Source organism: Rhinichthys klamathensis, unplaced genomic scaffold (assembly GCF_029890125.1).
Source record: "Rhinichthys klamathensis goyatoka isolate OS25496 unplaced genomic scaffold, OSU_Roscu_1.1 h1tg000019l_1, whole genome shotgun sequence".
Taxonomy (NCBI): domain Eukaryota; kingdom Metazoa; phylum Chordata; class Actinopteri; order Cypriniformes; family Leuciscidae; genus Rhinichthys; species Rhinichthys klamathensis.
The window spans coordinates 6,752,598-6,767,722 of NW_026606570.1; the positions used below are offsets into that span (position 1 = coordinate 6,752,598).

At 38.8% G+C, this 15,125-nt stretch overlaps 1 protein-coding gene across 1 annotated transcript; it reads left to right on the forward strand.

The window, feature by feature from the left end:
- Positions 1 to 2,546: 2,546 nt before the first annotated feature.
- On the forward strand, positions 2,547 to 14,430 carry erap2 (endoplasmic reticulum aminopeptidase 2). Its single transcript, XM_056237537.1, has 19 exons — positions 2,547 to 2,709; positions 3,802 to 4,389; positions 4,493 to 4,631; positions 4,949 to 5,083; positions 5,222 to 5,342; positions 5,459 to 5,613; positions 5,725 to 5,838; positions 9,628 to 9,759; positions 9,857 to 9,988; positions 10,082 to 10,150; positions 10,313 to 10,488; positions 10,640 to 10,719; positions 10,894 to 11,077; positions 11,204 to 11,360; positions 11,513 to 11,697; positions 11,820 to 11,981; positions 13,629 to 13,769; positions 13,885 to 13,966; positions 14,056 to 14,430. The coding sequence occupies exons 2-19, from the start codon at positions 3,896 to 3,898 to the stop codon at positions 14,200 to 14,202; spliced, it is 2,805 nt and encodes a 934-aa protein (XP_056093512.1). The 5' UTR covers positions 2,547 to 2,709; positions 3,802 to 3,895; the 3' UTR covers positions 14,203 to 14,430.
- Positions 14,431 to 15,125: the final 695 nt, after the last annotated feature.

Sequence of the window (15,125 nt, forward strand, 5' to 3'; positions counted from 1 at the left end):
ACTCGCTTGCAATACAACATTCAAAAAGAGTTCAATTTGCGCATTCACCTCACTCCGAGTTCATGATCATTTGATTTTCGGAATTTGTTGGACAAAAATATGTAGGCTACTTTAATATAATGAAATAGACATACACAAAGTTCTTCTGGTGTGATATGTTGTATTTCTTGTGAGAATGTGATGTAGAGTGTTTCCAAAGATTCACACCTGTTTTATGTTGGTTACTTGTTCTGTGGTGAGAGAGAGATAATATCAACACCAACGGCTGTACCTGCTGCTTTGTGCATCTGGATGAAATAAAACTGCACTTTCAAAGAATGTTTTGATCAGGTATATGCTAAATATGCTTGATCTCTTCTAAAAGTTTTTGGCATGAAACAAAATAGCAGCATTAATTGGCCATTTTTTGCAGATTCAAGTCTTAAGTATAGAAAAGCTTGAATCAAGTCCTCGAATGAGACCTTAGGGCCTCAACTTATGTAAATAAATATCTCTTTTTTGTTTTATTAAGTATACCAAAAACAATTATGCAATATTACACCGTCTTTTAGATTTTTTATTATTCATATATTTATTATTGTGAATATAATATATTTGGTCTAATAATTTCTAGTTTGATTTCAATATCAAAGCTGGCTAAGATTTATTTTCCACACACATTTATTACTTCATTAATCACTGAACATATGAAAGACCAAAAAGAGCAGAAATGTCCAAGTCATCATCTCTGATTTGAGTAGGCTACAAGTATTGGTAATACTTGTTGGTGATAATAATAGTAATAATGGTAGCACTTTACAATAAGGTCTAATTTGTTAACAGTAGTCCATGCTTTAACTAAAATTAACTAACAATGAGCAATAAAACTTTACAGCATGTTAGTTAATAACAAATTTCTAGTTCAATGCGCATTATCTAATGTTAAAGGATACAACTTTTGATCTTAATAATGTATTAATAAATGTTGAGATTAACATAAATAACTGTTAACAAATGAAAACTTATTTACAGTGTTACCATAATGATCATAATTATAATGCTCCCTTGAGGAACACACACAGGACTTCTTGGTTTTGTCCACTATGACGACGTGTGTGTGTGTGTGTGTGTGTGTGTGTGTGTGTGTGTGTGTGTGTGTGTGTGTGTGTGTGTGTGTGTGTGTGTGTGTGTGTGTGTGTGTGTGTGTGTGTGTGTGTGTGTGTGTGTGTGTGTGTGTGTGTGTGTGTGTGTGTGTGTGTGTGTGTGTGTGTGTGTGTGTGTGTGTGTTTTTCTGGGCAGGTCTCAATATGGAGACAGTCCTCGAGGGCTGCTTAGTGATTTGTTGACTCAATGATTGCTGCATCCGCAGCCCCTCTCCCAGCGAAAGTTAGGCCAGAGCCCATTGCAGACAAGGAGCCCGAGCCCACCACAATCCCAGCCCCAGAGCTGATGCCTGAGCCAAACATCTTCCCGGAGCCTGAGCCCAGTGAAAAATCTGACCGTGAGCTGGCAAAATCGTGGCACTTGAGAGTGCAGGTGGAATATGAGGAGATGAGTGGAGTCCTGTCCCTTCTAAAAAGGCAGATGTAAAAGCACTGAACTCAGCACCCCTTATAAATTTGGAGGAGAGTGCTACTGGTTGCACTATGCCTGTTTCGTCACCCGGTACCATGCCTGTTGTGTCATGCACTGAATTATACCCTCCCACCTCCTCTCCCTGTTTCGCATCAGCTAGAGAGGCCCTTCCTGAGGTGTCTAAATGTCCCGCGTCAGCCAGAGAGGCCGTTCCAAACCTTTGTCAGCGAATCGTCCCTCTACCCCTTGCCTTTAGCTCAGTCGGCTTACCTTTCTGGCTCCACCTCAGTCCTCCGGCCCCCTGGCTTCACCTGGTCCACTCGTCCCCACGGCTCAGCCTTGGTCTCCAGGACCTTCTGTGTCGCACGGTCTCTTCAGCTCCACCTGGGTCTCCACCGCCATCAGCTCTTTCTCAGTATGTCGTCCCCCTGGTTCCGCCTGCCAAGTCTCCACCATGGCTCTTCCCTCCCTCGACTCCTACGTCCTGAGATTCCTGCTGGGGGTTCCGCCCTGGCTCCTTCTACCGTTGTCTCCTCCCTGGATTCTCCCGCGGTTGTCTCCACCCTGGCTCCTGTGGTTTTCCCGTGTTCCAGCCCTGCGTCCACCTCCTTAGCCCCCTCCCGCCCTCCCTCTGTTGGACTTTAATGTAGTAACATACATAGTTGTGTTTTTTTGAGATGGGGGAAATGTTACGGGTGATCTGGTCTTGTGTTTGCTTTGGGTGGATTTTGCACTTGTTTTGTGTCCTGTGTCTGAGTTCATTTCTATGTTTTTTCATAGCCTTGGTTTTATAATTAGTTGGTCCGTTCTCTTTTTACTATGTTGGTTGTTTTGTTCATGTTTTTGGAGATAGTTTGTTTTGTTACATTTTGAGTTTGTTAATAAATCGAATTCCTGCTGCGACTAAATCCACCCTTTTATTTTACCTGGCTGCAACCACTCACTGACACAGACATGAACTGGCTGTTTGTATGTGTTGATGGCTCTAGGTCATTCCTCTGCTCGGTGGCTCGAGCCCCGCTGTGTTGTCATTTGAATACAGATACACAGCCAGACAGCACATACTCAGCAGCTGCTGCAAACCAGGAAATTGTGGGCAGGACAAATGAAAGAGAAAATGAAAGCAGCCGACACAATGATACAGCTGAAATTCAGGTAAAGACACAAAACTGAACGGTTAAAATGAGTGTGTTCTTCAACAATGCTGTTAGTAGATGCTTGTCCTACTTTACAGAGACCGCATTATAATGTTACAAATGCATTCCAGGATAGAGCTAGAGATCGTGTGCTGTATAACAGCAGATGTCAATGTATTAACATGAACAGGCTATCACATTACAGAGTGAGGTCAACAGAGAACGCTCAGCACTGCTCTGTTTTGCCATGCATGTTATTTTAAGAGCACTTGATTGTTGTCTTTTATTTTAATTAGCATTTTGATCATTCTCACATGTGCTAGAATGTTAGGGTTAGGGTTAGTGCTTCGCCAATCGCACACGCTCAGTGTGAAATGTGAAGAAATTATGAAATGTGCATATGGGTCATTCTCCAATAGGCAAACGAGAGGCAGAATTTGAACACAAAAAATTGGTTTAATGCTATATTCAGTCAAATGTAAGCTTATTGGTAACACCACTCTAATAAAGTGTGACATGAAATTGTCAGAAATGTGTGAAAATTAATGAGTAAGAATAAACTTTAACTCTTCAGATAAACCATCACTGATCTTTACACACAAAAAGTAGTCAAAATTGAATTCCCCCTTTTCTTAAAGAGGTGATATCCATTTTTGTAACACCATTGACTTAAAGTTGGATGACACAACTTTTTCTTAAAATATAATAAATTATGTATTTTTAAAATGTAAAATTTGAATTAATTTAAGTGTACATCTTAAAATCTATGTTCGCTATATAACCACTGTGTTAAAAATGTCCTATTGTTGCAATTGCATTACGGGATAGCTCTTTGTTTAAATAGGAATATGTAGATTGTGTTAGTTAAATATCTATTTTAAAACATAAATGTATCTTTTAACAGTGCTCAAGGCAGTTTTACCTTACAAAATACAAATATGCATACATTTCATGATCTTTTATGGTGGTATTTAAAGTTTAAAAAGAGGGACGCCATTTGTCACAGCAAATGAAGAATGACCCATACAGTGATTTATTGTTATTAAGTATAAAGACAAAGAGAACTTCAAATATTTACATATCATTTACAATTTCACCTTTCTCTCCACAGGGTACAGTGACTGCCAATATCTAACCATTCAAAAATATGAAAGTCCATCAAATTCAGTAATACCAAAACCAATAACCACAAGTTATATTTCAATATGCATCTCTTGTTTTTAATCTTGCTCTTTCTGGAGTCACACTTTTGTGTCCAGTCTTCTGAAAGCAATAGTCCTGTTGGCAATAACATGGCCACAAACGGCCTTCCTTTTCCATGGAGTAAAATGCGCCTGCCAAACTACATAGTGCCTGTACATTATCATCTGCTTATTCATCCCAATCTCACCACATTGAGGTTCAATGGTTCTGTGAAGATTGAAATTGATGTAAAAAACAACACAAACTGGGTGGTGCTACACAGCAAGAACCTGAAGATCTTCACAGCCACGGTTCTGGATGAGCATGAGGCCCATCTGTCAGACAAGGTGCTCTCTGTGCTGGAATATCCTCCACATGAACAGATCGCCATCTTCTCCCCAAAGATTCTGACCTCTGGGGAAAAATACTTCCTGTATTTGGAATTTGGTGCACCATTAAGTGATGGGTTCTATGGATTTTATAAGAGTACATATAGGACAAAAGCAGGAGAGACAAGGTACAGTTCAAATTTCTGAAATGTAAAGTAAAGTTTCATAAATCATACATAGACATATTGCAAATAATTGCTAAATAATCAAACTACTTTTTCTCCCTTAAAGGGTCCTGGCATCCACCCACTTTGAGCCCACATCTGCCCGAATGGCATTGCCATGTTTTGATGAACCCACTTTCAAAGCTAATTACACTGTCAGAATAAGGAGGGGTCCATCACATATAGCTTTGTCTAACATGCCATTAGTAAGCTCATTTCATACATATACTTTACCAATGTACTCTTTATTTTACAGTATCCCTGTTACAAATCTTACATGTACTTACTATATTAACAATAGTAAATTATGCATTGGCCTAATTGCAAGAAACTAAACCAAATCCTAAACCTAATAATGTAGTAAGTACATGTAGTTCATTAATGTTACTCAGTTCTAAATGTATAATTACACTGTAACAATTAAGGACACCTTCAAATTAACCTATTTTGAAAAATGATTTAACAAATACAACATGGCCTATCCTTTTAAAATTTTGAAAATATCCTTATCTTTACTTTACAGGAACAAACTGTGGAAATCGGCAATGGTCTGTTTGAAGACCAATTTGAAGTGAGTGTGAAGATGAGTTCATACCTGTTGGCCTTCATTGTCTGCGACTTCAAATCTGTTAGTGGGATAACGGCAACTGGAATTAATGTAAGTAACTAAAACTTAGAGAGGGTTAAACAATATGAAGTGGAAACATGTGAACACAGCAACTTTGTATGAAGTTTTTATCACAGGCTCTCAGGTGAGACAATCATAATGAATCAGCTGTTTTGTCTTCTCCCAAAGATTTCTATCTATGCAGTTCCAGAGAAATGGCATCAGACGCACTATGCTCTTGAGGCTGCTTTGAGGCTTTTGGAGTTTTATGAACAATATTTCAACATACTCTATCCCCTGCCAAAACTGGGTGAGTACATCTTGCATTTTCCTTACCTTTTACTTCTAATGTTTCAGTGCATATGTTACTGTATATGATGTGCCTTTGGATATTTACATTGTTGTTTATTTTATGATGTGTGCCAGATCTGATAGCTATTCCAGATTTCCAGTCAGGTGCTATGGAGAACTGGGGTTTGACTACTTATAGGGAGACCTCTCTTCTGTATGACCCTGACATCTCATCAGCGTCCAATAAGCTCTGGGTTACCACAGTGATAGGACATGAGATAGCCCATCAGGTTGGATATAAAATATATTCTTAACTTCATCTGTTATTATCTTTCTTGAGCTAAAACAATAAATTACAGGAGTATTACATTTAAGTCCCTTTGCGTTTTTTTTTTCTCCAGTGGTTTGGAAACCTGGTGACTATGGAGTGGTGGAATGACATATGGTTGAATGAAGGCTTTGCACGATATATGGAATTTGTCTCTGTTGGGGCAGTATATCCAGAGCTTAAAATTGTATGTCAGAGCTTTAAATATTTCTCTATGTATATAATGTAATGGATAACGTAAAGTTGGGCAATTATTATTGCAAAATAAACCACAAGAAGTAATCAAGATTGTTTCACCCTGAGGTGGCTTATTTTGCAATGATGACCCGCTAACTGTACATTATCCATATTATTACACAGCTTTATAATTTTACCTATATCATCTTGAAGCTTCTGCCAAAAAAAAAAAAACTCATTATAACCAAGCTAACAGGGAACGTTCTCAGACCTTTAGCTACAGCCCGTTCTCATCCCAAGGCGTCATCTAACTGACGCTTTTGACCATGCGTCAACATGCCGACGCACATGGTACCCCTTAAGCGTCAATATGAGACGCGCCTCCTAGTGGTCTAACCCTAACCCTACCCCAGACCTAAACCTACCCATAACGGTCATCTAACTGACGCTAAAGGGTGCCATGTGCGTCGGATTTAGACGCATGGTCAAAAGCGTCAGTTAGATGACGCCCGAGGATGAGCGTCTCATATTGACGCTTAAAGGGTACCATGTGCGTCGGCATGTTGACGCATGGTCAAAAGTGTCAGTTAGATGACGCCTTGGGATGAGAATGTGTTGTCAGTTAACGTTCTTCCAGTAACATTAGTAGAATGTTTTTTCAAAGCTGTTTGCAACGAACAAATCAAACAAAAGTAATTTAAATAGCTCAACACAAGACATGTTTCAAGTGGTTCCTGAAATTCAACTGAAAAAGCAACTTCTGCAGTCTCAAAATTATTCAACCCCCTGAATAGAATCCCTCACAACAGCACAAATCTGCAACACAGGTGTTGTCTCAAGCACACCTGATGCAACTAATCAAGGGCTTCATTAGTTTCACCAGGCTTGCTTGAGCTAGAACACATGAAATATCTGAACTGGCTGGTTTGTTGAGTGTCACGTTTGACTGCATATTACAAATATGGCTAAGTCAAAAGAATGGTCCAAAAATTTTGAGAAGATGTCATCGCCCAGGGGCGTCGCTAGGCCCTTTTTAGGGGGGCCTAAACTTCTGCCTAGCCCCCCTAAAAATGTGGGATTAATGTAGGCTACACAAATTCGTGTTCGCTTCAGTCTTGTTATAATCAGATTCTGCGCGTTCTTCATCTTCAATCAGCAGCGGCGCTGAGCAGAGAGCACGTCAGAAACAGAGGACAGGGTGTGTGTGTGTGTGTGTGTGTGTGTGTGTGTGTGTGTGTGTGTGTGTGTGTGTGTGTGTGTGTGTGTGTGTGTGTGTGTGTGTGTGTGTGTGTGTGTTCATGTGTGTGTTCATCTGAGCCTCATTGGTCTGTCACTGCTCGTCAATGTCAGAATATTTGAGATGACCAATCAAATCAAAGTAGGCAGGCTTTATGTTCACAGACGCTGCTGAGCGCGAATTTTAACAGTGCGACTCGACGCGTACGGTCAAGTGCGAGATAAGATGTAAGTAGCTAAACTTAACATTTCATATTTTACTTTTTTTAGGTCATAATTGTTAAACGAATGACAAAAAATAATCAGGCAAACTAATATAGTTTTGTCTAATTTCGCCATTTTGAACTGAAAATAGGCCTATGTAACGTGACTCATGTAATGTAATAATTAGTTTACAAGAAACATTAACAAAGCCGTTTTCATCATGTTAGGCACAAGATTAATAATGAATGTGTGCATATTGAGAATATAATACAAATTGTAGCCTTTAGTAAATTAAAAAAGCCCAGCTTTAGGAGGGGAAGAGAAAGGGATGAAGAGACTGAGAAAAAAAGAAAGAGTGATGGAGATGAGAAGAGAGCAGGTTTTGACAAATAATCTGCCCACTGACATGGTTTTAAAGCTATTTCTTATCCTTTTTTTGGTCTTCAAACGTCTTGAAATGCACATATCAGAGAAATAAAAAATTTGAACCCCCTACCAACCTCAAATGTAGGACCTCTGTGATTATAAAGCCCTGTCTACGGCCCTGTATTAGGCATAAGATCAATAATAAATGTGTAGCCTACATATTGTGAATGCATTTAATAAACTTAATTACCTTTAGTAGCTTTCAGTAAATAAACGTGTCTGAGAAAATGATTCATAGGCAAAATCAACCTATCAGTTGACTTGACCCTATGTTTACTTTCTTCACTGACAGACAAAAATGAAAAGCCTATATCAGTCAAAGCTCAGCTTTAGGAGGGGAAGAGACAGGGCAAGATAAAAACAAAGAGAAAAAGAGTGTGATGCTGATGAGGAGAGAAAAATAATCAGCTGCCCACTATCCAAGTTTTTTGGCCTTCAGAACATCTTAAAATGCACATATGTAGATCAGAGAAATCAAAATTTTCTCGGGGAGACCCCGGACCCCCCTATTTGCCCTACCTCACATTTGGGACCACAGTTATTATAAAACCGTGCCTTTACATTGTAATGAAAAGGGTTAATAGTGATCTTTAGATCCTAAACTAAAGTGTTACCTTTTTATATATTTAAAAAAAAAATCATATTGGGGGCTTAGCCCCCCTAAAATGAAAATCCTAGTGACGCCCCCCTGTCATCGCCCTTCACAAACAAGGAACAGGATACAAAAAGATAGCGAAGGCACTAAATGTTCGTTGGAAGCATAGTTCGCAAGTTCAAAAGTTAAAGGACCAGTCGTTACACTACCTGGACAGGACAGAAAAAGGAAGCTATCAACGGCTGCAACCAGATTTCTGAGAAGGCAGATTCAGAAAAACCCTCGAGTGTAAAAGACCAACATCAAGACTTGATGGCAACAGGCACTGAGGTTTCAGCTTGCACAGTATTGCATACTAAACGCATGCGGTTTCCAAACCAGAACTCCAAGACATACACCACTACTAACCCAAAAGCGCAAGAAAAGTTGGCTCCAATTTGCTCAAAATCATATAAATAAGCCACAGAAGTTTTGGGATTCTGTTCTCTGGGGTGATGAAACTTTTTGGCCCTATGGATCAGCGGTATGTCTGGAGGAAGAAGAATGAAGCATATGCTGAAAAGACAGTTGAGCATGGTGGTGCTCGCCTGCTCGGTGATGCTCTGAGGCGGCTTTGTATCGTCTGGCACTGGAAACCTGCAGCGTGTGGAAGGCAATAGGATTAATTGAGGTATCAGGAAATGATGTCTGGTTATACATCTCGTTTGCAGAAGGTCATAACAGCAAGAGGGTGTTCTTCTACTTGGTACTAAAGATTCTTGCCATGAAGAGGTTGAATAATTTTGAGACAGTAGAAGTCATTAAAAGTTGCATTTTCAGTTGAATTTGGGGAAACAACTTGAAACATTTGTTGTTTTGAGCTATTTCAATTACTTTTGTATGATTTGTTCATTGCAAACAGCTGATAGTCTGTAAATTGTCCCAATTAACCTGATTTGCAATGGGGGTTGAATAATTTCGATTACCACTGTATCTGGTCTTTAATAGTGTTCTAACTTTATATACATCATTCATGGAAGGTTTCTTTCTGTAAGGTTTTAGTTGGACGTTCATCAAAAATAACATTCTCATAATGTTAGCAAAATGGTAAATGGAATGTTTCCTTAACGTTCGCATAACCAAGATAAAACTTTTTTCATAACTTAATATGAACATTAGCAAAATGTTCTTAGAACATAGTTTTTGTTAGCTGGGAATATACAAAACAATCCTACTTTGACCAAAGTGAATCAAGTATTCTAGAGCAGAGTAATAAATGAATACATAAATATCAACACTAATATTCTCTAGACTAGCTTGTTTTGAATAGGGTCTCACATGCTTTCTTTTACATGTTAGGAGGACCACTTCCTGGACACCTGCTTTGGAGCTATTGGACGGGATTCACTAAATTCTTCCAGGCCAATTTCCAGTTTAGCCGAGAACCCTACTCAGATAAAGGAAATGTTTGATACTGTGTCATATGACAAGGTTGGAAAATGTTAAACGTTAAAACATTATCACTATTGCAGGTGAAGATGAGTGCCAACTCTTTCATTTTTTTTTCAACTATTACTGAATATTTTAGGGAGCATGTATTCTCCATATGCTGAGGCATTTCTTGACAGATGAAGGCTTCCAGAGTGGCATAATTCGGTATCTTCGGAGGTTCAGGTACAGCAATGCCAGAAATGAAGATCTGTGGGACAGCCTTATTAAAGTATGTCACTTCTTCATCCACTGCCTTTTTCTGTCATACATTTAAAATGTAGCATCGAAACAAATACTCATTCTCTCTTCACGCTCTGTACAGACATGTTCTGAAGAGGAATTCACAGCAGGAGAACACTGTTACAGCAGTACTCAAGCTACTAAAAATGCGGTAAAGTGTCACATTATAAATAAAATATTAGATTTTTGCTATTTAACATTCACAGCACTCTGAATAGACACCACAAAAGACATGCTTCAAAATGTTTTCTTGCACCTTGATGGTGATGCTTAACAGTCTGAAAAACTCTTTGTTTAACTCTTTACATTGTAGTATCGTTTTGCTGGGGAGCACGTAGACCTGAAGGAAATGATGTATACTTGGACTCTACAAAAGGGCATACCACTGGTCACAGTGAAGCGGCAAAAAAGGAAACTTTATATTGGGCAAGAACGCTTCTTAAAGATTGTCCTGCCAGATGATCCCTCATGGCATTCACTTCAAGATGGGTAACAACACTACATAATCACATGTATACATTGTTTGTTTACAGTTCTCGCTGTCATTTGTGTTTTACAGTTATATGCCATAATTACAGGTAAAGGCAGTGAAATGTCTCTGATATGACTCTTCGTAACAGAAAACAATTCTTCTCCATAGCTATCTGTGGCACATCCCTTTGACATATAAAACAAGTCACTCTGACCATGAGATAAAGCACATTTTGTACACAAAATCAGGTAAGATTTGGTGAAAAATCATTCTCAAATGTATGTACGGTATATATATATATATAAACTGGGTCTAGTTGCCACATGAGGAATTTGTTAGTTACAGTAGTTGGATGTTGTACTTGGTGAAATCAAGTTCACCCGTACAGTCAATAACTTTTTCCACCAATCTCTCAAACCCAGATGTGTTGACGCTGGATGAGGACGTAGACTGGGTGAAGCTCAACACTGACATGAATGGATATTACATGGTTCATTATGATGAGGAGGGCTGGAACGCCCTGACGGAGCTTCTGAGAGTAAACCACACTGCTCTGAGCTTTAACGACAGAGCCAGTCTCATTCATAACGCCTTCCAGCTAGTCACGTGAGTTACTGTGCAGGTCCACTGCTCTCCTTATAAAGCACGTCTCATCACAGGGAAAACAAGAGGAGCATAATTGTATTATCCTATGAGCTCATTTGTAATGTTATTTATTTTCATAATTTCCAGCGCAGGACGACTGTCACTAGACAGAGCGTTAGATCTGATCAGCTACCTGAAGTCTGAGACCCACAATGTTCCTCTCCTGCAAGGGCTTGGCTATCTTCAATCATTCTACAAGCTGATAGAAAAGAGAAACATAGCTGACGTTACTCATAATCTGAAGGTATGACACAAACATTTCCTGGAGTCTAATTTCATTCCTCATTCCTCCACATATCCGTCAAAGAGTCTTTCATTTCAGTAAGGCAGCTTGCAGAACCACACGTTGAGTTCAAATGAGATCCTCTTCTGATCCTATCTGGTTTTGTCCTGCAGACGTACATCTTGCAGTATTTCAGAGATGTGATTGACAAGCAGTCGTGGAGTGATGACGGGACGGTCTCAGACCGGAGACTGCGTGAAGAGGTTCTTTCCCTTGCATGTGATTTTGGTTATCCACCGTGTTTGGAAAAGGCTAAACAGCTCTATGATAGCTGGGTGGAATCCAATGGTGCAATCAGGTGACTTGACAACACAGTATTTGTTTCTGCACTTATACCCTCTAAAAAAATATCACATTTTTATCATTTGAAATGATTATATAAGCAGATTTCTTAACACCTGACTAATGTTTTACATACAGCTTACCAACTGATGTGTCTGAGACGGTTTATATGATTGGAGCCCAGGATGACCGCGGTTGGGCCTACCTTCTGGAAAAGTATGGTGATTCCATGTGTGAGACAGAGAAAAGCAAGTTCCTCTCAGCTTTAGCAAGCAGCAAGGACTCTGAAAAACTATCAAGGTAGCCTACATTGTTATCGACGCATTTACACTAGAACCCCCACGGGTCGTTGTATACCGAAAACCGCCAGCGTGTAAAATGTACCCATGCACATGACTACTGTTTTTAATCTGGTTTTATTTTTAACAACAGGGAATTTTAAAGGGGTCATATAATGGTACATGCACTTTTACAAGTTGATTGTACTGAAATGTGTGTTGGCAGTGCCTGTAAACAACCATCATAAAATGATAAAAATCCATCCAGTGTTTTTGTTTTAATCTTCTTATATGTTTACCCCTGCCTCAAATTGAGCCGTTCGATTTTGTGACGTCACACGCTCGGAAGCCCCTCCCACGATTGTTGATTGACAGCAGCGTTTCAACACAGACCCGCCCTCGCTCGTGAGCGAGCTGTCTCAGTCATAGTCTGCGCAGACCGGCGCGGTCATTGTTGATATGCTGGAGCACTGTCTATGAGCAGAATGGCGTCTAAGCGATTGTGGTGTTCTGTTCTTGGGTGTAAAGGCCATTGCACACTGAGTCCGAAATTCGCGTCCGAAATTATCGCACGTTAAAAAATAAATACGACCTCACGTTATGTCAATCACGCTTGCACACCGCCTCCGAAACTTTCGTGCGTCATAAAAAAAATCGAACCGGGTTCGATTTTCTGCGTTTTTCGCATCCGTTGCAAGCCGTTTGAATGGTGTTTTGACAATTCACAGCCTCCGAATCACGAATACGAAAAAACGCATACGAAAATTTCGGACTCAGTGTGCAATGGCCTTAATAACGAACACAGCAGTCATTTTAATGTTCCTAAATCCGAACTGCTGAAGACGCAGTGGCTGAGTTTGTTTTCGAAGGGAATATTCCCCACGAGCCACGTCAATGCTTTCATGTTTGCGCGAATCATTTCACACCAGACTGCTTTATAAACGAGGGTCAGTATGAGCTGGTTTTGCTAAGAAGCTGCTCATGAAAAAAGGATCGGTACCAGATATTCGTGTTCCTGCTGAACCTCTAGAACAACTGAAGTGAGTGTAACGTTTTATTAAACTTTATATTAATATTTATATTAATCTTTGCAAATCGCTAGCTGCACGCTTCACAATGAATGCGTCTAAGGTTTACACTCAGGGTACATTACGGCATGTTTTCTATGTATGATGTTCTCAATATAATTCATAATCCCACGTTTATACTGAACAACGCGTTATGGTTATTGTGTTATTGTGTTACAAACGGTGTACACACAGAACAGAGAGGCGGAGTGAGCAAAGCTCATTATCATTTAAAATCATATGCACTGAAACGGCGTGCTGAAAACAGAGCTGTTTTTGACCAAGTAAAATAAGTGTTTTCTTACAATACTAATGAGAATTTTTAAGTAAAGTATATTACAAACTTTTAATTTAGACCCTAAAGAATCATACTAGCTTGTACAAAAATGGCATTATATGACCCCTTTAAATAACACAATTGTAGTAAAAGTAAATGACTGGGAGACTTTTTATTGAAAATCTGTTATGTACATTTGAAAAACAGCCATGGGTAAATTTTACCCTGTGGCGGTTCTAGTGTTAAAAAGTCATATGTATTCTGATTTTGTGTGTTAGGTTTAACATCACACAATGCCTTGTATTTCTCAATTTTTTTTCTGTAGATTATTACAGCTTGGAATGGATGGAACTGTAATAAAAACACAGAATTTACCCAGTCTCATATACATGGTGGCCAGAAATCCAATGGGTCATTTTCTAGCATGGGATTTTGTGAAGAAACACTGGAATGAACTAGTAGAAAAGTAGGTGCAATCCACTGCTTTTTATTTCGGTTATAAAGCTGTTAAATAGCACTAGTTGTGATTTGGTCATTATGTTGTTCATCATTATGAAGAGACTCGTATCTCATTATCAAAGGTTTCCGCTGGGATCTTTTGGAATCAGAAGCATCATTGTTGGCACTGTAACTCAGTTCTCGTCCACAGAGGAGCTGAGAGAGGTTGGTTGTTTACTTGTTGTTTAGAGGGAATGATCAGCTAGTTTTGATGGTTCATTTACAGTGTTTCTATTCATTTTTTGTGTGTTAAGGTTGAGGCTTTCTTCAAGTCCGTCACAGAGCAGGTATCTCAGCTGCGTGTCACACAGGTAGCCACAGAAAACTTGGAGAAGAACATTGTGTGGCTCAGAAGGAATCTGGAGACCATGAGGACTTGGCTTCAGCAAAGACTCAATTAAAACGTAAAAAGCAGATCAACATTTCAGACTAGTATTATATTAGTATAATGGTTTTGGTATATTAATCAGTGGATACTGATTAGCAACTCCATATGACTTTCCAAGTTTTCTATTATTTTGCCTTTTTTTAGATTGTATTTTAATTATATTGGGTAACGGCTTGAATAATGCATGATGTGTTTGCTTTTTCTAGTTTACTTTTTTAAACAGCTATGCAGTTTCAAACCACTAAGGGTTTTGCCTTTGTGTTTTTCTTTGCCTTTGATATGTCTCTTGACAGCTGTGCCACATTTTGTAACTAATGTTAATAGGAGACTGCCTATTAATTAGTGGCACAAAATCATACTTGAAGATGCTGAAAATGAATGAACTGAATAAGGTTTGAAACAAAAAAATAAAAATAAACACGTTTTATATATAAGGGATGATGTCTAGCTTAAAGCCTCTAGTCTAGCCTAAAAACAAAAATGTGTTCTTATGAAACATGACAATGATAGGAAATGGATTAAATGAAGTATATACATGAACATTTTTTTAAAGATGGCAGTCCATTTCATTTTAATTTAGGCCTACTAAAAAAAAAAACATTTAGGAGATTTATCACTTGACCTCCACTAAGCTTTTGTTATCATCACAATCACTTCCATACACCGCAAAATGATGTATCAGCAAGAATAATTAGATCAAATAACTGGTAAATAATTTGGAATTGATTCAATACACTATAGAACATCGCTACATTTTGCTTCAGATCAGCTTTGTCTGCCTTGTTATCTGTTATGCTCAAAACACTGTTGAACGTTGGTTAAGGTATATCGTGCAGACATTAAAGGGGTATTGAGCTGCATTTTTATTTTGTTTTAAATATAATGTTCTTTGAGGTCCAGTTATAATATTAGCAAGATTTTTACATAAAAAAAACC

Bases quoted from the DNA above. Each gene is read 5' to 3' on its own strand.
- erap2 (XM_056237537.1), top strand. From the start codon at position 3,896: ATGCATCTCTTGTTTTTAATCTTGCTCTTTCTGGAGTCACACTTTTGT. The intron at 9,989-10,081 runs GTATGTCACTTC...CGCTCTGTACAG, and splicing joins TGTGGGACAGCCTTATTAAA to ACATGTTCTGAAGAGGAATT. The intron at 11,361-11,512 runs GTATGACACAAA...TTTGTCCTGCAG, and splicing joins ACGTTACTCATAATCTGAAG to ACGTACATCTTGCAGTATTT.